Source organism: Podarcis cretensis (genome assembly GCF_951804945.1).
Source record: "Podarcis cretensis genome assembly, chromosome: 11".
In the NCBI taxonomy this organism is placed as follows: Eukaryota; Metazoa; Chordata; class Lepidosauria; order Squamata; family Lacertidae; genus Podarcis; species Podarcis cretensis.
Window position 1 is genome coordinate 21,669,522 of NC_137180.1, and position 21,357 is coordinate 21,690,878.

Below are 21,357 nucleotides of genomic sequence, written 5' to 3' on the forward strand. Positions count from 1 at the left end.
AATAAACTGGAAATAGGCAGTACCAATAGTGACATACCATTTCTCCATTATCCAAAACCTATTAAATGTGAATATCACAACAGTTAAGCTTTCCAAGTTTGGCCTACATTATTTCTTCCTGGTGCTATTGTTGGTATTGTTAGATTAACATTTACAATGTTAATTTCCAAAAAAACACAAATGCAGCACTGATCATGCTGCAGTTGACTAAACTCAGTATGTGAAGACTGCTTTATAGCCCAATATAATGGGTTGTATGAATAAAATATAGAAACACCATTATGAATGAATGTGACAAAGCAAAAGGTCATTGTCATTGTGTACAACAAGGTAGGACAATCCACACATCTGCACAGATCAAGCTATACAGCCAAGAACACAGTATGCCACAGTTAAATATTTTATCTATATGATAGTGCCATTAAAGGAAATTGAAATGGTTCAAGGAAGTGATATAAAGCAACAGATAAGCTTTCATTGAGTTTCCATTGTTATTAGACAAAGTAAAATGCTAGCAATACTTTAAAAACGCATTACAAAATATAAGTGGAGAATTTGGGACTTATAATCAATCCTAGAAAATGTAAAGCACATTGTTATTAAAGTTCAACTATTTAACACTGGGCAAGCTTCATTTTCCCAACTTGCCATTAACTTAATCTGGGTCTAAGGAATAGCTTCCTTTTGCCTCCAAAAAACCACCCACTTAATGAAACGTTTTATTGCTGACATCAGTGGAGCTCTTCTTGGAAGTGTGAATCTGCTGCTTTTGATGAACAATGCAGGACTGAAATTAAAACTAATGGTGGAGAATGCAGGACTGAAATTAAAACTAATGATGGAGAAACTAATACCGTTTTCAAAGTAAAAAGTTTGGAGATATTTGCTTGAATCACAACTGAGATGTGAAGATGTGCTGGTCCATGTCGTAGGGTACAAGCAAAGTTCAGCAGCATTTCTCTCCTCACCTTCCCCTGCCCCATCCTTAATACGTAGGCAGAGGAAAAGTTCTGATAGACCTTACAGATTGCTTTCTACTTTGTGGGAGATCTACTTTAATAGGCCCCTACAATGGTATTCTAATGTTAATTTTGAATAATCTAAGAATGAAAAATGAGAAATAGAAGTAGCATTTCTGTCCTACGAAACAGGCAGAAATATGCAGTGCTCTTTCCAAAGCTTTTGGAGTTAAATGTCACTGGAGATTGCTTTCTCTTAAGGCACCTGCCTGCTCAATCAAGTCCCTTATATACCTTGCTAAAAATTGAAAACTTCTCTTCCATATTCACTCATGGGGAATGAATTACAGTACTTTGCTCCTAAACCTGCTGTCCTTGGGTGAGAAGCCACCTTTTACCATTCTGAATTTTCCTACAAGACAAAGGTTTTTGCAAGGGTGGCTAACTAAATTGGTAATGTGTAATTGTCAGTGCCTACGTATTTCAATTTATAAACATAGCCTGGTTTCCCAAAACACACCTGTTGGTTCTTGGCGCCATGAAAAGCGGAGACGACTGTAATTTAAAAGAGTGCCTTGCGAAGCTAGTGCCTTCAGCAATTGTGCTGCTGAGTTAGAAGATTAGAATATCCAAACGTTGCCGGGCGGCGGCAATCACTCTTGGCTTCCTCAGTTGTATATTCCTTCTCCCTTTTAAGCCCGAAGAACAGCGTCTTTGTGCTGTAAAGCTACGGCGGCGCGCCAGTCGAGGCCCCTTAAGAAGCGAGGCGGGCAAACGACCCGAAAGTGGGGGGAGCCCAGACGCCCCATCTCGCCCAGGCGACGAGGGCTTTTGAAATATCAGCCTGTGATAGGTCCCGGCCACGGCGGGGGTGTCCCTTTTTCAGCGTGTTCTAAAAGCCTAGGGCTAGCCGAAGCCGTTTCGCGGTGCCTCGCTGGCGCGCTCCCTGTCCTTGAGCACTTGGTACGTTCCCATCTAACTCCAGGGGATAAATAGCGGCAAGCCAAGGCACCGGCTGCGAAGCGACGCGGGAGAGACTGGGCGCTTCCATTGTGCAACTCGAAGCAGGCTCCGCAAAAGCGCAGCATGGATCATCCCGGGCAGACGGAATTGTGGAAGGCGCAGACGCTGGACGAGCTGATCCAGATCCTGCATCGCTTGTTCTCCGGCGACAAAGTCAATGTGGCAGAAGTGCAAACCTTAATGGAAACTTACGAGAGCAACCCGGAGGAGTGGCTCAAATATGCTCAGTTTGACCAGTTCAGGTAAACTCGGTGGGAATCAAGGGGATTAGTTCGCCTGAACAAGCAAGCGGGTGACAAGCTGGCTGGTTTATTACTGTAGGATAAGCTATTCTCCTGGGAACGAAAAGCGGTCGAGATGTGCTTTTAAAATGAGAGTCGCTTTGCTTGAAATGCCAAACGGACGTGATTTTCTTGGAGCATTTCATTAAGTTTGGTACAAAATTAGTGCGGATCTTTTAGAAATTAAATAGCAATCTACTCTCCAGGCGCACTTCTACTTTGTTTGCACGTTTGATGTTCGTAGGTGTTGCAAATCCAAATATCTTGCTCAGATTCCTTTCCGTGTATCTTTTAGCGTTTGCTACATATGTAATTTGCTGCTAATAGCTAACATATGTGTTGTGCAGATAGTGGCTCCTTTTTTTTTTTTTAGCAGCTTGCATTCAGGCCAGCGGTTTGAGTTGCTCAAATCTCCTTTTTGAGAAGTGGGAGGCTGCGCAGCTTGGAGGTGGTTGGCACTTCAAAGATAAGACGTTAGTAACAGCTGGAATGAAAATGCCTACAGAAAACATTTTGGCAGGCCTCCCAGGCGGACTAACTGGCAGCCCATCCCTTCAGCTTGCAAGTACAGCGATGTGCACAAGTTTAGTTCAAAGCACCCAAGGAGTGGGTCAAGGTGACAAGATTAACACCAGGCTTTTGGGTCACAGCCTTTCTTGCTAGTTTGGGCTTCATTTTGTAGCTTGTGTGTTGGTGTGGTTTTTTGGTGTGTTTTTTTCACGACTAGCCTGTTAGATGTTAAACTTTGACTGGTTTATCTTGCAACATTAGGGCTTTTCCAAAGTTGTTTTCCTCTTCTTTCTTGGGCATTCCAGTCCATTTGAAATGGCACTCCAGAACAAAGCAATATGCCCGGTGGTGAAAATCTGGAGGCAGCCTAATAAAGGTAGAGTTAATGTGCCCTCCAGGTGGTGGTAGACCACAACTTCCATTATTACTGACCATTGAAAATGCTGATGGAGCTGTAGTCCCAACAACAACTTCTCAAGGGCATCATATTACCTATTCCTGGCCTAAAACATGTGCCAGGAGTGGGGGTGAGGTGAAGGCACTAATGAGATGTCTACTGAATACCGTTCCAAATCTTGTGTCACAAAAGTCCTGGGCCTCCCTTAATTACTGGATAATCATCACTAAAAAATTTCTCAGAGGCCTGTTTCATAATCTGTAGTATTGAACAAGGCTAAATTCAGCCATTGGTAGCTGTTAAATAGTTGGTGATTCGCATTTACATTTCCTTTCCATATGGACTGCATGAAGAAATGTATCTGCCCCAGCAAGTCCCTCTCTGGGAATTGTCAATGCGTCAGAGTGACAAAAAAAATATTGCAGCAGTGTGAACAGTAATTCCCTCTCCATCAGCATTAGTACAACTGTTCAAACATTACATTTTAGCCTTAATCAAGAGCATGGATTAAGGCAGCTAGCCTTTTTCTGCAGTCTCAGGTTCACTGCCAAAAGTGAATTGTCACTTTTAAGCAGGGTTTTGCAAATGGTGCAAATTCCACCTTATTTTTCTGGAGTTTTTCCCCTTGAAGAAAGAAATGCAGGTTATAAATATTTTTTTAATAACTGGCCACTGAACCACAATTTGACCATACTAATTTGAGTGTGATGGAGGATGAACTTGGATGACCCAAAGTGCCTCCAGCCATTTGGTAGCCTAGTTGTCTGTTACTTCCTGTCAAGTAGCAATGAACAATAGGATATATCATTTATATGGCATGTTAAAGTTTTAAAACAATCCACATCTATTATTAATGCATAATTATATATAATATAAGCAGAAGGAGCATGCATCATCAGCTGGTGGTTTTCATTAATTATGATGCATGCTGCTGCTACTATAGTGAGTACATAATTTTACCACACAAGCTTAGCCTATACCTGACCAGAAATCCAGGTATGAGCAATCACTGGCTATTTCCCTCTAAAACTTGCCCAAGACATTACATGCACATCAGATGTGCCCCTATAATCATAATTGCATTGTTTATCCCTTAACCATCTTGAGTATAGGTAAAAGGTACCCCTGCCCGTATGGGCCAGTCGTGACCAACTCTTGGGTTGCGCTCATCTCGCTCAAGAGGCCGGGAGCCGGCGCTGTCCAAAGACACTTCCAGGTCACGTGGCCAGCGAGCCAGCATCAGCGCCACACACGGAAACACCATTTACCTTCCCGCTATAAAGCGGTACCTATTTATCTACTTGCACTTAGGGGTGCTTTCGAACTGCTAGGTGGGCAGGAGCTGGGACCGAACGACGGGAGCTCACCCCGCCGTGGGGATTCGAACCGCCAACCTTACGATCAGCAAGTCCTAGGCACTGAGGTTTTACCCACAGCGCCACCCGCGTCCCTTTTGAGTATAGGTACTCCTGCAATATACATGTATATGGTCACTTCATGGTGTTCAGGCTCTCCCCGTCTTTAATGTGGTGAAAATCACCAAAGCAACTTCAGAACTTGCTTCACTCAAATGGCTGCATGCACAGCAGTTTGTTTGAATAAATCAGCATGACTGTTGATTAACCCTTAATGCTGAAACTAAAGCATCTTTTTTATGGAGCTATTCATAGTGATTAGTGGAAACATAAAAGTGGGTTCTTCGGTTCATCCAGATTATCATGTGTGTTGTATAGGGTGTGCGGCACAAACTGAACCTTATCCCGTGACCTGTTATTTCCAGCTTCTGCCTCACTGAAGAGACCATAAACCATACAATGATCCACTGGATGGCACTGGGGTCCTATTCTGATACTCTCCCTACAGAAAAGTGTGTGTGTGTGTGTGTGTGTGTGTGTGTGGATAATACATTTATAATTAGCTTAAACGCCAGTTTCTCTGCAAATGCATTTTTAGCAGAAGTTAAAACAGGTATTTCTTAATTCCATATCAAGCCTCCTCTTTTCTGGTTCCTGTTCTTTGGCACACTTTCCCTCTAAATGATTAACTTATGTAGGTGACAATAAGTCATCTTCAGTGTTTCTTTGTAAGCAGCAGCAACAGAAAAGGCACATGAATAGCCAATTCATTAGGGAGGCTGATAATCAAATCAAGAGGATGGCAGGGGCTCTAAGATGCAGATTCCACTTCTGCTTTTAGTTCAGAGTATCGTATTTGGGAAGGGGGTTTGGAGGGAGACTTAAGTCCAATCCATTATGTGCTGCAGAACATACTGGATGGTCTGTAGCAGTCTGGCATACTTGCCTCTTGGGCTTTACACCTGCCCTGAAGGCTGAATATTAGCAAAGTGGCTAACAATAAAAAAGTGAAAACAATTCACTATGAATATTAAATACAGCAGATAAATTTCAGCTAAGCTTTTTTTGTGTGTCAACCAGATGGTTGGTGTTTCCAGCCCACCCAGGAATGGCTGTGGGCAGGATTAGACTAGAGGGTTAGACTAGAGGACCCTTTGGGTCCCTTCCAATTCTGATTCTGTGATCTATGGCCCTGAAGACATGAGGATTACTCACAGGAAAGCCTCCCTTGTAGGGGAAATATCCCACAACCAGACTGCCATAGCCCAGATCTGCGAGGGTCCCCTGCCTGAAACCCCGGAAAGGTAGATAATATTAAGCTAGATAGACCTATGATCTGCCTTGTTTCAAAGCCCCTTCCACTGGGGCTCTCTTTGGAGGCTACTGGGTGACCCCACTGGGGCGCGAGAGCAGCGCATCCACGGCGCCCGCAGCCCCGCCCCCTTTCCTTGCGCGTTCCCTGCCCCGCCCACTCCTTTTGACTGCTTTCTCCCGGCTTCTCCCAAGTGCCACGCATTGAAGGTTTAGAGGCAGAGGGAGGGCGGGGACCCGGTGGCCAATCAGAGCCGCTTTTGAGCAACACCCCTGAAGGGTTGGGCCAATGAGAGCTGGCTCGAGATAAATAGCAGCCCGAGCCTCCCGGGGAGGCTGGAACTCGTGTGCTTTTTTTGTACTTTTATAAGAATCGATGGAGGGGCGTTGGCAGTCCTGGAGGACAATGTCTAGTTCATAGGGCTGTGGCCCGCAAATGACTTAAGCAGCAGGCTATTACTGCGCGAATTGATCGGATGCGCCTTCTTGGTCGCTTTTTGCAAATAAACTGCTTTCGAAATGTTAACGAGGAGGAAAACGAATGGCTGACATCAAGCCAGGTTTTTTTTGTTTTTTTCTGATCTGTGTCAGGTTATTGTGTTCTCTAACAGATATTTTTGGGACAAGGAACTGGCAGCAAATCAGGGGCTTTCTGGCTTTTCAGCCTTCTGGCGTTTGACTGTTGGAAAGGTCCTCTTGGAACCCTCGTCTGCAAACTTGCCTCCACTGGATTGTGTACCGATTCAAACTTGCGTGCACACACCTGACCTTTAAAAGTGAAAACAGGGTGTGTCTACTGCACCGTATTAAAAGTCAGGGTTTGATTTAATTATAAATCAGGTGCTACGGCTCAGTCTGCCGCCCCCCCCCGTCCCCCTTTGCTGTATCCTTTAGTCTTTTTCATACCATTTCTAATCTTCGATTATTGTGCAACACTTGCTGTTGGCATTGTGAAACTAGTTTGTTCTTATCTTGCTTGGCAGAATTCCCTGTAAAGTTGGCTTTTTATCAGGAGAGTCTCTCACCCCCCCACACACACTTTGGATTTGCATATACGGTATATCTTCTGCAGAAAAGTAGCTTAAATGGTTGGGACCGCTTGATAACAAGCTGTATAAAAAAATCAGTAACTTCCTTGTTGTTACAAAGCTTTGGTAGTTATAATCTCATTGCAGAAATTACCTCACCCAAGAAGTATTTGGGTTATGTTGTGCTTTTCCATTTATAGATTGTGTTGCTGAATTTCATTTACAGAGCAGCTTGGAGATCCCACCCCCCATATGTCTTCTTGGTTTTCCAGTGTTTACCAAATGTTAACCATCACTCTACACCCTAATTTATATCTATCTAGTCTTTTTCAGAATTATTGAACTATAGCAATAGGATAAATGAAGCCCAAATATTTGGGCTTCAACCAGATCTGCAATTAATGGGGTTTACACCACAATCCAGTGTTTTGTTTATTCAGTCTCACCGATTTCCAAGACCCACTGATCACACAACTGTGATGGGCCTGATTGACTTCTGGGCTTCCATGATGGCTTGGGATTCAGAACTACCGGTACTTTAGCTATCCCATAAGGCCAGTGGGGTTTCTTTATTCATTTCCTTTGAATGGTGGACCACTATGCCATGTCACAAACCTTTGGAATCTTAAAAGGGAATGAGGACCTGCTCCGTGAGAAAGACATGTCCAGATTCCCTTAGGTACATGCAAAAATTGCATGGTTCCTTGCAATCCAGTCAACAGAGAGAAAAGGGGGCCATAGCTCAGTAGTGGAAGCCGAGAACATGCGTTGCATATGCAAGATTCTGGGTTCCATTCTTGACATCATGCAGGGCTGGGAAGGGCTCTTGCCTTAAACACTGGAAAGCAACTGCCAGTCACTATAGACTATAGACCTAGGTAAGGACCAATGGTTCAACGTCTATGTGTATATATAATGTACTACTAACTTAAATGGTTTGTTGAGACAGACAGATGCCAACAGCTAACATAGATATATAAAGTACCAAGTCTATAATCACCGGAACTGAATTCCTGAAATTTGTTACTTAAGACTTACAACCTAGTTTTTAATAATTTGTATTTTACACAAAAGTTAATTCTTGTTGACTTTTCATTTGATTCTGTTCACTCTCCTTTTTATGAGAAGGATCCTGGAAAGGATACAACTCACTCAGCATTGTAAACCACTGTGATATATTTTTATGACCCTTATGTGATAAAGGTATAAATATATTGCAGTTTTAGGATGCCACTGACTGAAAGAAAATAGGTCACAATATATGGACAAGTGCAAGAGTGTGTTTATGTGTATGTGTGGCTTTTTTCCATAAAAGATAAAACTTGGGAGAAATACAAACACTTCACCTATATTACCAGATATATTATCTCAATGAACCTTAGAACTACCCAGTAAGGTAGCAGAGTGTTATCAAGATAATCTGTATGCAGTAGGCACTAATTGTTCAAAGCAATGCAGTGAGTAGAACTGTCATACAGCTCAATCAGAAAAGATTACTAGATGGTTGGGGCAGGGGAGCAGGCTGGAAATTAGCAACCATTAATTTTTTTAATTTGTATATACTTTTCTTACATCTGTTTCTGCTTCTCAATGATGGCTCTTAAAATAAAACCCTGTATCTTATTCTTTCAGGTACACAAGAAATCTTGTGGATAAAGGAAATGGAAAGTTCAACTTGATGATCTTATGCTGGGGTGAAGGCCATGGCAGGTTTGTGGCTATATATATTTTCCCCATAATATAAAGCTGTACAGGCAGAGGGCCTTCTTGGTAGTGGTGCTTGCCCTGTGGAACACCCTCCCATTAGATTTCAAGCAAATAAACAGTTATCTGACATTTAGAAAACATCTGAAGGCAGCCCTGTTTAGGGAAGTTTTTAATCTTTGATGTTTTTTCATGTATTTAATATTCTGAGTGGCTGGGGAAGCCTAGCCAGATGGGCAGGGTATAAATTTATTATTATTATTATTATTATTATTATTATTATTATTATTTATTATTATTATTATTATTATTATTATTATTATTATATTTATTATTATACAATACATTACATCTGTGCCACACACAAAAAAGTATTGTAGCCTTATATAGACGGTATATTATAAAATTCCATTAACTCTAACCTCTCCGAAAGCTGGGTGGTTCCCTGCATGATTTTTTTTTTACATCCAACTATTTAAAACCAAACCAAAGCAGTACACCAGCTCTTAAGGGTCAATTTTTGCATATTTGATTCTTTCAGTTAATCAGCATTTAAGCTCTGGGTTCCTTACACTTTTTAAAAACACTTTAAAAGACCCTGTGGAAAGGTGAATATGGCTTTGTGAGTACCCCAAGTTCTGTGTGTGATCCTGCTCAGGGAAGGGTGGGGCAGGGGAATATGTAATTGACACAAGGGCTGGCCAATCAACACTGTGCAGATCTAGCCTCATCTGCAAGCCAGAGGTACCAGATTTCCCAAAGTCCCTAAAAAAAAACCAAAAAACCATATGTTACTGTTTTGAGAACCATTTCTCTCTATGTACTAGATATACCGGTATATGCCCTTTTTCTCTTGCCTCTGCAAAACAGACAATTATCAGACATCTCTTAAGCATGAGGAATGTGATGCTTCTTTGTCAGAGCAAACTGTTGTAGAACCACTTGGTGACTTCCTTCTTTGTGCTTTCTTACAATGGTAGTAGGTTTTTCATTGCTCTATGTATGTTAGCCCCAGTGTTTTACTAAAGGGGCATTGTGCTGTCTCTGCCTCTAGACTAAAGCAGGGTTTGTCAAGTGAGAGAGTTCCCCCTCAAAACCCCAATTTTGTAGATCAATAAGATCTGGTCAATGTACCCTTGACAATTCCCAGAACACAATGGGTGGCATTCAATTAAGTTTTATTCAGAGTACACCCATCAAAATTAATGGACCAAAGTTAGTCGTATTCATCCATTTCAATGCCTCTACGCTGACTAAAATTGCATGCTACCCAATATGCCAAAATTTGGGGTTCAATTGCCTTTGCAGCTGTTGCATTGAATCCTGAAATGCCCTGTTTCCATTTGGGTAATGCAATGATTGTGATGCAATGATTTAAGACTCTGAGGACTGTGGAAGTGAGGAGTTCTGTTTTCACAAAAATGTAATTTGCACTAGGAAAGCTACAGGTGGTGTTTGCTTAACCCTTCTCCCATCCCACTGCTTTTCCTTCCAGTTGGGATTCCCAGATGTGTTTTTGCTGCACCAGGAAGGAAAAAACTGATGGCAAGGGGATTCAGTAGGTGGGGAAGGGTGACACTTTCCTGGCTGCTATCTTTCTTCTGAAAATATGTGCAGGGGTATACACACACCCCTAAATAGCAAAGAAAGAGTAGCTCAGATTCCAAGATTTGTGTTAACGCGGGTGGCCCTGTGGGTTAAACCACAGAGCCTAGGACTTGCTGATCAGAAAGTCGGCGGTTCGAATCCCCGTGACGGGGTGAGCTCCCGTTGCTCGGTCCCTGCTCCTGCCAACCTAGCAGTTCGAAAGCACGTCAAAGTGCAAGTAGATAAATAGGTACCGCTCCAGTGGGAAGGTAAACGGCGTTTCCGTGCGCTGCTCTGGTTCGCCAGAAGCGGCTTAGTCATGCTGGCCATATGACCCGGAAGCTGTACGCCAGCTCCCTCGGCCGATAAAGCGAGATGAGCGCCGCAACCCCAGAGTCAGCCACAACTGGACCTAATGGTCAGGGGTCCCTTTACCTTTACCTAGCTACCTAGATTCATCTGAGAGAAGTTGCTGGGGGCAGCAAAAGATACCTGGGGAGGGGATGCCGCTTGTGTTTGTCTTCATACAATTACAGTTATGGACAGTGAGAAAGAGCTGAACTACAGGATTCCTTTGGTACCATAGTGAGCTGTCCAGCAAGTTAAGCTGGCAGAGAATATATTTTTGGATGCTAGGAAGTTCAGGAAATGATTTTGGGAATGAGTTTATTATCATCGCGTAGTATTATTTTTAGTTCACTTTTAATCTAGTGTCCTATGAGCCTTCAAGGGGTGGGGTGTCTTTATTAACAATACTGTTACCTGCCTTTAACTCCTAGGTCGCTTTGAACCTTACATTATTACCTGTGATCCCTGTGCTTGGTTTGATCCTGGCGCACATGCACACACATACCCTAAGCCAATTTGGGAGGATGTGGGCGGAGGAGAAGGGGGAACCCCATTACACAAGTAGAACTTTTTGTGCTGATGGGACTCATTAGGTGAATCCCACCAAGCATAAACAAGTTCTATTAATAAATCTTGTTATGACCCGATCTGGGGCAAGTCTGCACAAAGATTACTGAAGTGAAAACCAATAATGAACAAGAGTTTCAGCCTCCCCTAATGAGGAGCAAAAGCACATCTGGCACATTGTTATGCAGATTTATCTAGGGCTGCCTCACCCTGTCCCACTTGTGACCATTCAGACTAAATAGACAACTTACCCATGTATGGTAGCCTACTAGAGGCCGAATAAATAACTTGCTTTTGCTGCCTTTCTGTGACCACAGAAAAAACAACGGGCTTCTGCAGGCAACCGTATGTGACTGTTGGGCTGTATTGAGCTTGGTGGCAGGTCACAAACTCTGCAAACCTGACATAGGATCATTACTTTTTTCAACACTGCAAGCTAATGGCTCAGTTTGAATGTAATGTTGGGCCACAGTTTACTGCTACAGGAATGAACCTACAGAAGAATTTTCAGGTTAACCTCATTTTATCATTGCATCTGACAAGGGCAAACTGTGGCGAGTTAAAACTGATATACTGAAACAAGCCTGGGTCAAACCATAGTTTATTACTAATTACTATTACCATAGTTTATTATTCTAATTTAATGCAACAAGCCACAGTTTCAACTGAGTTCAAAGGCTAGATGTAAGTCAAAATGGGTTAGCTTAAACCAGGAAGTGAGTGTTCCTAATCTTCGGCTGGTGGCCATGCCGAAGGAGGAATGCTTGAGTTCAAGGTTCGTTTAGCTAGCATTGTGCCCAAACTGGGCTGTTGGTTATCTGTGGTTTTTCTCCAGAATTGCACTCCAAGTTTCTGCCAAGTGCATTGTGGTTTGCGAGACAGATGAGCAGCTGTTTAAAAATAAGAAACCACAGCTTGTTTTAATTTGTTGCACAAGCAGCACCAGTTAGTCAAGGAGTCAATTAAATCTGAATGGGGGAGTGACAACGTGGCGTTCCCCCCCGCCCCCGCTCCAGAATATAGCCAGTAACAGAGAAAGAACACTGCCACATATTTTCCAATGGAAAATATGAGTGACTGTTTTGAATCGAGTTCATGATGTAAAAGAAAACTATTATGTGTATCTGAAATGAGAAGTTTCATCTCTGGAGGTAGTGGTGCTTTTTTGTTAGAGGGTTGGGGCCGAAAGCCAAACATAAATATAGCATCGGTTTTTATCTTAAATTGAATTAAATTCATTGGACAACTATAAGAGAGCTTCCAGGCAAAAGGTTGTGTAAGTAACAGGCAGGCTGTGTCTGCACGCTTGCTACCCACAAGCAACATAGAGACTGCCAGTTCTAGTGGTGGTTGCTGTTGACGTAGTAGCATAGTACTAGCCAGCAACATTCACCTCTCTTGCCCTCAATTCATACAAATTCGTGCCTTTTCACTGAGGCACCATTTCCCCTTCACTTCTCATTCATACACATTGTGTAGATGCTGGTCAAGTAGCTCCTTCATTGCAGCCCAAGTCCTTTCCCAGGTAATGCCTTTGAGTTATGGTCCTATTGTTTAATTGAATTCCTATCTAGACATACCCAGCCATCGCCAAAGAACAGATTATTAGCAAATTTTATCAGTGACATCACAGTTTCCTCAAAATCCTCTACAGCTGCAGTCTCTTTTCATATTTGCAGAAATTCTAATATTTCCCTTTAAATCTGACTCTCTTTTCACTTTGACTTTTTTCACTTTCATCCCACTTTCAAGACCACTATAAAATGATGTGGGCAATAACAATATTTGTCTTGTATTAGATGTACAACACAGTAAGCCCTATTGACTTCAATGGAGCTTACTCCCAAATAAATGGGGTTAGGATTGCAGCCGTAATCATTTTATGATACATTATGTTTATACTACTGTACAGTCAACTTGCAACTTGCACACATTTAACTTACTCGATTGCAGCTTTATGTGCTTAGTGGCCAGCCAGCTGACATTGCACAAATTAAATGCATGTCAGAAAGCTTAAAAGCTCTTTTTTTTTTGTGGTAAGCCTGCGGGGTTCAGTAAAGGATGCTTGCATGGGGGCAGGTCCAGAATTGTTTTGATCATATGCAATTTCGGCTTTACGTGCTATCCGCAGAACACAACCCTTATGCAAGTTGAGAGTCGGCTGTATATGTAAAAGTACAACAAAGCTATCAGCCCTGCTAACTTCATAATGGTATTTTTTGTGTTTGTGTACATATACAGCAGTATCCATGATCACACAGATTCACACTGCTTTATGAAAATGCTTCAAGGAAATCTAAAAGAGACGCTGTTTGAGTGGCCTGGCAAAAAGGGGACTGGAGAGCTGCTGAAGAAATCCGAAAGGGTTTTGAAAGAAAACCAGTGTGCTTATATTAATGGTAAGCCCTTTTGTTTTGGTTCATCGTAGATACCCAAATAACCTTATAACTTCTTGGCTAGACGTTTCAAATCTTGGAAGGTAATGTTGTTTTTCATTTCTTGGATAAAAGAATAGGACACATGGGGACATTTCATGTTATAGAATAAGTCTAATCTTTCCTCTGCTAGTAGCCCACTTCGTTTCTTCCTTATATCTGAACTACTGTGTGCAGAATTTAGAGTTTACAAATTAGGCATAAGATTCCTGTGCATAGTGTTGCTGACCTTGACTGCTACTCCTTTTAAACACAGAGACCTATTGTAATAGATGCCATGGAATGGATTTTAAATGCTGCTACAAGCACCATGGTTGCATGCAGCACTTCCGAAAAAGTTATTTATCCTAATCTGTTTTTAGGATCTTCCATTATATCCCACCAACCTTTGTGGTGGTTCTGAAAACTGAGATGATAGGTAGAGCTCCCCTCACCCCCCCCCCACAAATCAAATTTAAGCACTGTAGCAAGTGTCTTGATCACAAAAAACCAGAGACCCCCAAGGTAGTGTCTGTAGGCAAAAAAAGGGCTGTGGTAAGGAAGAAATACTAAAGCTTCATGGACAACTTTTGGAACAGGATCCTCACCTGGGGCTGACTGCAACGTTGTCTTCAGTCTACTCCCCAGCCACATCCTTCCAGCCATTTTCTGGCATGGCTGCCAACAGCACTGGCAGGGACCCGTACAGCACCTGTTTTAGAACCGATGGATAGCATCCATCGCATTAGTTGCTTATTCTGCACTCACCATGGATTAAAATGGGGACTTTAACACCTCACAGCTTTAATCATACACAGTGGATTTTCACCCAAGTCATGGAGAGGCAGACTCTTGTAATATTTGGGAATTTTTGACATAAACTTAACAGACAAGAGAAGGAAGTGAAAGTACGGTATGTTTGGGTTGCAAAAGGAGCATCAGAACTGAGTGAGGGCTGCACTTCAAGGCAAAATATTCAAAGTACTGTATTTCAGTTCTGTTCAGAATTTTGTGAAACTTGGCCAATTTATCATGCTTACCACCAGAATTCTCCATGCTTTGATTTCAGGTGGGATTCATTATTTTGACTTTGAGGATTAGAATGTCTGAGCTTACATGGAGTGGACTAGTTATTTTTGCATTGGGGATTCCATAACTGTTAGCTGCCTTGGGCTTTTTAAAATAAAAATGTGGAGCATGAATGTAACTAATAATAATAAATAATGGTAGAACATGATTTGATCCTTCCATCTTACAGAAGCCATCTTTGCCAAGATAATGTCAAGATGGCACATGCCACAATGGCCTTAGCTGATCTTGGGTATTTTCAGTTGCGGTTTATTCTTGTATGCCAGATGAGAAAATACTTTCCTTGGGAAAGTATTCAGTTCAATACTTGGCGCACGCACACCTCTTACAAGGAACTAAAATCTCAGCTATGTTTTTTCCTCTCTGTTGTTTTCATGTCCGAACACTTTGATTTGGAATGAAATCAAAAACAAATGATGTATGCACACAAGCAACTTTGAACATTGCCGAAAGGCATTGTCTCTTCTTTCTGAACATCTTCAAACTAAAATAGTTGCTACACAGAAAGGTATGCTAAGCAAAAAGGGGGGTGGAATCACATGTATGGGAGTGTGTTGCTTATGAGACTTTACAACAAATGGATGTCCACAACTTACAGCTCAAAGATGGGTAGGTGGCAATTTGGCTTCCTTTATACAATATTAATTCAACTATAAGCTTTGCATTAAGCCAGCTCATGTGTTCAGATTTTATAAAGCAACAATAATATGTTTACTGATGCTAAGGTAGCACCTGAAGATTGTCAAGTTTTGTGGATTTTTTTTGGATATTAAAATTTGGTACCATATTTGAAAGACCTGTTTATGACATCACAATGATAAATAACTTGATATTTTTACATAAGGCATTAAAATGGCTAGTTAGAGTCTTCCGGGTTGGCGCCATCGCCGAATGGCGGACTCCCTCCGAGCTCCGGAGGGAGCCTGCTCGGCAGGGGCTGGGTTCTACTGCGCCGGCGACGCGGGGACCCTCAAAAACCATGGGCGCTGAAACCCATGGGCATGGTGACTCGGCGGGCACCGTTTGCGTCCCCCCCGACCCGCGAAGGAGCCTTTTTAAAGGCTGCGGAGCGGGTGACGGGGGGGGTGCTGTGAGTCCTCCGCTTCCCCTGCCGAGCGAAGCCGCATGCCATTCGACGGAGAGCGCTGACTTCTTCCATTGAAAATTTGGACTTTAAAAGAATAACCCGTGAGTAACTGGAACTTGGATTAAAAAAGGGGAAAAATTCTTTTTAAATTCGGAGCGAGCGGGGGAGGTGCAAAAAGGAAGTCAGCCTCCCCCCTGTTGTAGAGGAGCTAAAGCAAAGGATTTGACAACTAAGATCGAGTGCAACCTTTTTTTGATAAAATTATTAACTTCGCGATGGAAAATTATAAGACTGGGCTGGAGGAGAAAAGTGGAATGTGAATTAAAAGGCAACACCCCCCCCCCCGGAAACCCCGGGAGCGATCCGTAAGAGTGCCGGGAGAGGAGAAAAAGAGGTTTTGACAGCTGTCAAAGGAGCTGTCAAAGCGGAAGAACAAAAAGAGAACTTTGTTACGAGGACTTTGCTGGTCACATTTGTTACAAATTGGATATAAATTGTTTAAAACAAGGAATAATAAGTTACTTTGACTGTTGGGTGTGATCGGGAAGGAAACTGAGCTACTATAATCCCTCTAGAGGAGCTGTGGGACACTACAAGTATTGTTGGCATCAAATTTGAATAGGACTTTTTATCTCCTGGGAAACTGCAGAAATGGAACACTATTTTGTCTACAGAGGTCTACACACTAAAGGAGACAATAGATTTATCTATTGAAGAATGGAAGGGACTTGTTTTGTTCCTGAATGTTTTGTTCCTGAATAACAAAGCCTCTGCAGAGGAATTAGAAGCTTTTTGGAATTAGAACATTTGTGCAGGAGAGCAGGGGAAAAAAAAAAAGAGGAGGAGAGAGAACAACAAGAACAACAAGAATAACAAGAACTGGACAAAGTTGGAAGATAGACTCCTTCCAAGATTGGACATGTGAAATCAAAGATGACCAAAAGACGGCAAAGACTAATAAAAAGACGGCAAAGCGGACTGGTGAAGGACTGTGGTTTAGATGTGGGAGCTCCAGGATGACAGTAGATATTGACGGACATTGGGAACGCAACCGGGAAAGGGGGGAGGGAAATTTGGAATCCAAAGGGTGTTAAATTACATTTTATTCTTTTTTCTATTTTTCTGTTTATTTTATTCTGTATTGCATATTAAAGAGGGGAACTCGTGGAAGGGAACAGGTCGATTTTAGGGGATGGGAAAATATTTTTTAAATTGGGTCAATGATAAATAATTTTAAAATTTGGGGTAAGAATTTGTTGAATCTATTTGAAGGAATTGGAATACAAGAGGGGGAGGGGAGGGGAAGTCCTGGAAGGATGCCAATGAAAATTAGGTTTTAAATTTGGATGTTTTTCTTTTTCTGTTATATTTGAAAATCTTTAATAAATATTTTTTTTTTAAAAAAAAATGGCTAGTTAGAAAAGGCAGAACCAATTACTGGAAGAATAAAGGCTTCACCCCAGAAGAATTATTTCCTTCATCATAGGGCTAATTTCCTTACTATCTGCTTAAAATACAGTTTGGGGAATCTTTTGAGTAAGAGGGCCCGTTGCTCCTCTGCACAACGCTCCAGGTGAAGCATTCCAGTGAGAGGCAGGACTAGAGGCCAAAGTGAGCAGACCAATGAATGTGACCCATTGCACAATGAGCTACATTCCAGCACCATGCAAAAGTCAGTGTTGTTACACACATCTCTCTACCTCTATCCCCACGAGCAAGAGTTGGAGGACACATTTCAGCTTGGCGAAAGAACTCAAATGTAGAATACGGCTGGTGAAGGTGAGGCCTAGAGAAGCCCGATGGCTAGTTAAAGAAGCCTGGTGGGGCCCTGAGAATTTCCAAACTTGATTTAAAATATAGCATCTTTTCCAACCCAAGTTCTTGGAAAAATAATGGTATTCTCTATTTCATTTATTTTCCCTAGAATTTTTACAACATCTTTAAAAGAGAATACTGCATTTGTACTGGTGGCAGATGATTAAATTCACAGCACTTGAGATCTCACTAACATTAGTGGAGACATCCTGTTGGCCTTTATCAGACTATAACTATGCAAAATTCACCTAGATTTTTAATAGAAGCTAGGCATTTTACTTTATTTTATTTTAAAAGATCCTAAAATTGAGGGTAAAATTGTTGGATAAATGATCTAACCCAGTGCTCTTGTGTTTTCTTTCGTTAGACTGCATTGGCTTACACCGTGTGGAGAACCCAAGCCATACGGAAACTGCTGTTAGTCTCCATTTGTACAGCCCACCCTTTGAATCTTGCTACACTTTTGACCAAAGAACTGGACACAAGCAAAAAGTTAAAATGACATTTTATAGTCAGTTTGGAGAAAGAACCCCATATGTAAGTATAAGGATTTGCACCTTGCCTGTACCATTTAGCTGATCACTGCAACCTTTCTATGGAAAGAAGGCAGCTCATGCTAATAAATGAACCCCTTGTTGGAGGCCCAATACGTTATTTCATTATAATTATTTATTAAATTTGTATACCGCCCTTCATCCAAAGATTACAGGGTGTTTCACAACATAAAAATAATACATTCATTGGATTTCTGATGAGTTGCAAATGTGCTGGAGCAGGGACCAGAGCAGAGGGCCATGAACTGCCATGTTGTTCTGGAAGGAAAGGGGATGCTGCAAAGAAGCCAACTTGGGAATCAATAAACCAGTGGCATAGCTAGGGGTGCACTGGGAGTAAATTGCCCTGAGCAGCATTTACCTTTGAGGGCGGTACACCGGAGCCCAAGCTGGCGCACAAGCCCAGCATGGCACTCTTAAAAGCAGTGCGGGGCTGGACTCGCAGCACGCCCAAGCTGTTGTAGTCCCTTTCCTAGCTGGTGCCCCACCCCTATGGCACTGCATGCGCGCCCCAGACGCCGTCAGGCCTCATTATGCCACTGCAAAAAAAGACTTGCAGGGCTACGAACTCCAGGATGGAGCATTTGTATATTTGCCTAAGAGTTAAAAAATAGCTAAATATGTTCTGCAATTTCCCATTAAAAATACACAGCAAACTAAGATTTGATTTAAATGTTCAGCTACAGCTCTTCCCACAATGTCAGACTGCCAGAAGAGTAATATTTTTAAAACTATTAAAATTTCAAGGGGAAAAAACAGCAACCCCGAAAGCTCTCTGAACATAGAAAACTAGCCTTTTGTTAAATGTTTATGCCAGAATTCTTATCCCAGACACTGTAGCTCTCCTTGGGCAGGGCTTTGCCCTATGGGAATATTAAAAAATGAGGTAATTTTATCTTCTGTTTTGAAAGGGCTGTTCCATGTAACGTTTATGAACATGTGTAGTGGAATGAAATGAGAGCATGTGGATATTTTTCAAGCAACTTTTAATGAAGGCTTTCCTATAGTGTCTTTTACAGCAGCCACTTCATGAGGCTGCCCCCTATACTATTCCTCGGAGGCCTGTATTAGGACTTTTATATCTGCCAAGTGTTTTAGCCTCTAGTCTTTTTCCTCTGCTTTGCTGAGATCCTTCACTGCTCTGCTTGATGCAAATGACTGTTACACCATAGTGCTGATTTCAACCTTCAGTAACATCCCCAAAAGTCTTTGGGCATAAGTAAATTCCAAACACACCCAGGTATGAAAAGGGCTTGGTGTTGGAGCACAGGACCAAACAGCAAAAAACTATCAAGTGGGAACCATGGCAGAATTTAGTTACCCTCTATTCGCTCACATGTTTTTAGATTTTGTACCTCAGACTTCTTTACTTGAAATAACTGAAAAATCTAGACAACAAAGATTCTCTCTCTTCTTTCTAGGCAACATCAGTTTCACAAGAGAACAACTGAAAAGCACAAGGCAGTTGGATGGTTTATTATTTGAACTGGAGCAGAAGGATTGTATGATTGATGCCAGTACCAAGCTGTATCTGAATAATCTCTATGTAGGACAACAGTAGAACAGCTATTTGGTCAAGTAGTTATCATTCATGATTCCTCTCTTGAACACTAAAGGGAGTAGTGCCATGTATTGCTGCAGAGTTCAAATGACTCTCGCAACCTACCATAAAACCAGGGTCCTTTCCCTACCATTTCTACTTTTGAGACTGTGTACACAAACGTCAACATTTGGGCTTTTAAGTATGACTTGACTTTCTTAACAGCCCTACCTGTTTGAATGTATGCCATTTTTACTAGTAATGTAACTTCTTGATGTCATCTGTACTGTGTACTGTATACTGTTAGCAGCTTCATTTTAACCAGGGTTCAATGATCTGTTGGAACTTCTAAAAAATTGTTTGTGCATCTTAAAATCTTATGTGTAAGATCTGATTATTTTTTTTAACGAAAGAATAAAATAGGAGCAATAATGTCTTGTACCAACACTTATGTCCTGGAGAAAATGTTTGTTAATATCTGTTAAAAGTTAATGATGTTGAATGGGATCAATTTGTTTTTAAAATGATTTGTATCATAAACTTGCCCAAAAACCTGAATAAAACTGAATACGGGCACACTTTCCCATTTTTGTCCTGTAGCATAATTGATGGCTGCTCATCTGTCTGTTAAACTCTTTCATGGTTTCCGGATGCTGTGTTAAGGCCCCATCATACAAAAGGTGAATATACAGCAACTCGCTGGTGTGCCAGAGCTCCAACATTTGGGTTGGGTTAGTGAAGCAATATGCAATGTTGGAGATGGAGTCTGGAGGTGCAGTCCCACTGTCTGACCATGTGTTGGATTTCTGCTGCGGAGGGGGCTTTCCCCTCTTGCTCTGCATCTGATTAGTTTTATTTTTATTACACCATACTTCTTACTTACAGGTGGAAATTAGCCCCAAAAGCGCTCTCTCTCCAAACCCTTTTGTTTGCCTGTTTGAAAGGGAATAAGGACTGTGTGAAGTAACAAAGAGTTCTTTATGTAAGCATGTAAAAATGTTAAGTCAGAGCCAAGTGTCTGCCATAGCCTGCTTTCTGCAGGTCCTAGATCTAGTATTCCTATGGGGGAAAGGTGTTGTTGAATTTTTGGGAGTGATGACATATTCCTGCCTTCTTTCTCTCCTAGAACATGCTATTTTCAAATACAGATAAATGCTTAAGAGCATCAGCTGGATAGGTATCTTTTCTTACTTATAATACATGCTTCCAGTTCTGTGTTTGAAAAAAGAGCATTTGTCTGCATCAGATGCAATCTAAGTTCCACGATTACATTACAAATCAGACTGAAAAGGCTGTTTGTGAAAAACAGAAATTTGATCAGCTTTGGGAAACTTGTGGAAAGGTAGGAACATAGATCACATACCCTGCAGACAATATTACTCTGCCATTTGTGATCAGCTATTCCTGAACAACAAACTGCCACTTTTTTAGGAATGTGCTGAAGGGATATAAGTGTTATGTCAGACTTCTCGACTGATTAGTCCAGCTGTCAAATGTGGTGTGTTAAGAATCAGCCATTCATTCCAGCTATGCTGCATTTGTTGTTGTTTAGTCTTTTAGTCGTGTCCGACTCTTCGTGACCCCATGGACCAGAGCACGCCAGGCACTCCTGTCTTCCACTGCCTCCCGCACTTTGGTCAAACTCATGCTGGTAGCTTCAAGAACATTGTCCAACCATCTCGTCCTCTGTCGTCCCCTTCTCCTTGTGCCCTCCATCTTTCCCAACATCAGGGTCTTTTCCAGGGAGTCTTCTCTTCTCATGAGGTGGCCAAAGTATTGGAGCCTCAG

At 41.9% G+C, this 21,357-nt stretch overlaps 1 protein-coding gene and 1 long non-coding RNA gene across 2 annotated transcripts; both read left to right on the top strand.

Annotated features, from left to right (window-relative positions):
• Positions 1 to 1,842: 1,842 nt before the first annotated feature.
• Positions 1,843 to 20,152, top strand: CDO1 (cysteine dioxygenase type 1). The gene is made up of 5 exons (XM_079995868.1): positions 1,843 to 2,224; positions 8,497 to 8,574; positions 13,312 to 13,469; positions 17,843 to 18,012; positions 19,451 to 20,152. The coding sequence occupies exons 1-5, from the start codon at positions 2,046 to 2,048 to the stop codon at positions 19,478 to 19,480; spliced, it is 615 nt and encodes a 204-aa protein (XP_079851994.1). The 5' UTR covers positions 1,843 to 2,045; the 3' UTR covers positions 19,481 to 20,152.
• LOC307226913 lies at positions 2,233 to 4,997 on the top strand. Its single transcript, XR_013843690.1, has 2 exons — positions 2,233 to 4,282; positions 4,634 to 4,997. It is a non-coding gene; the product is annotated as an uncharacterized lncRNA (long non-coding RNA).
• Positions 20,153 to 21,357: the final 1,205 nt, after the last annotated feature.

Excerpts from the sequence above, each read along its gene's own strand:
- CDO1 (XM_079995868.1), top strand. The coding sequence starts at position 2,046 with ATGGATCATCCCGGGCAGACGGAATTGTGGAAGGCGCAGACGCTGGAC. Across the intron at positions 8,575-13,311 it reads TGGGGTGAAGGCCATGGCAG|CAGTATCCATGATCACACAG; the intron begins GTTTGTGGCTAT and ends GTACATATACAG. Across the intron at positions 18,013-19,450 it reads TTGGAGAAAGAACCCCATAT|GCAACATCAGTTTCACAAGA; the intron begins GTAAGTATAAGG and ends TCTTCTTTCTAG.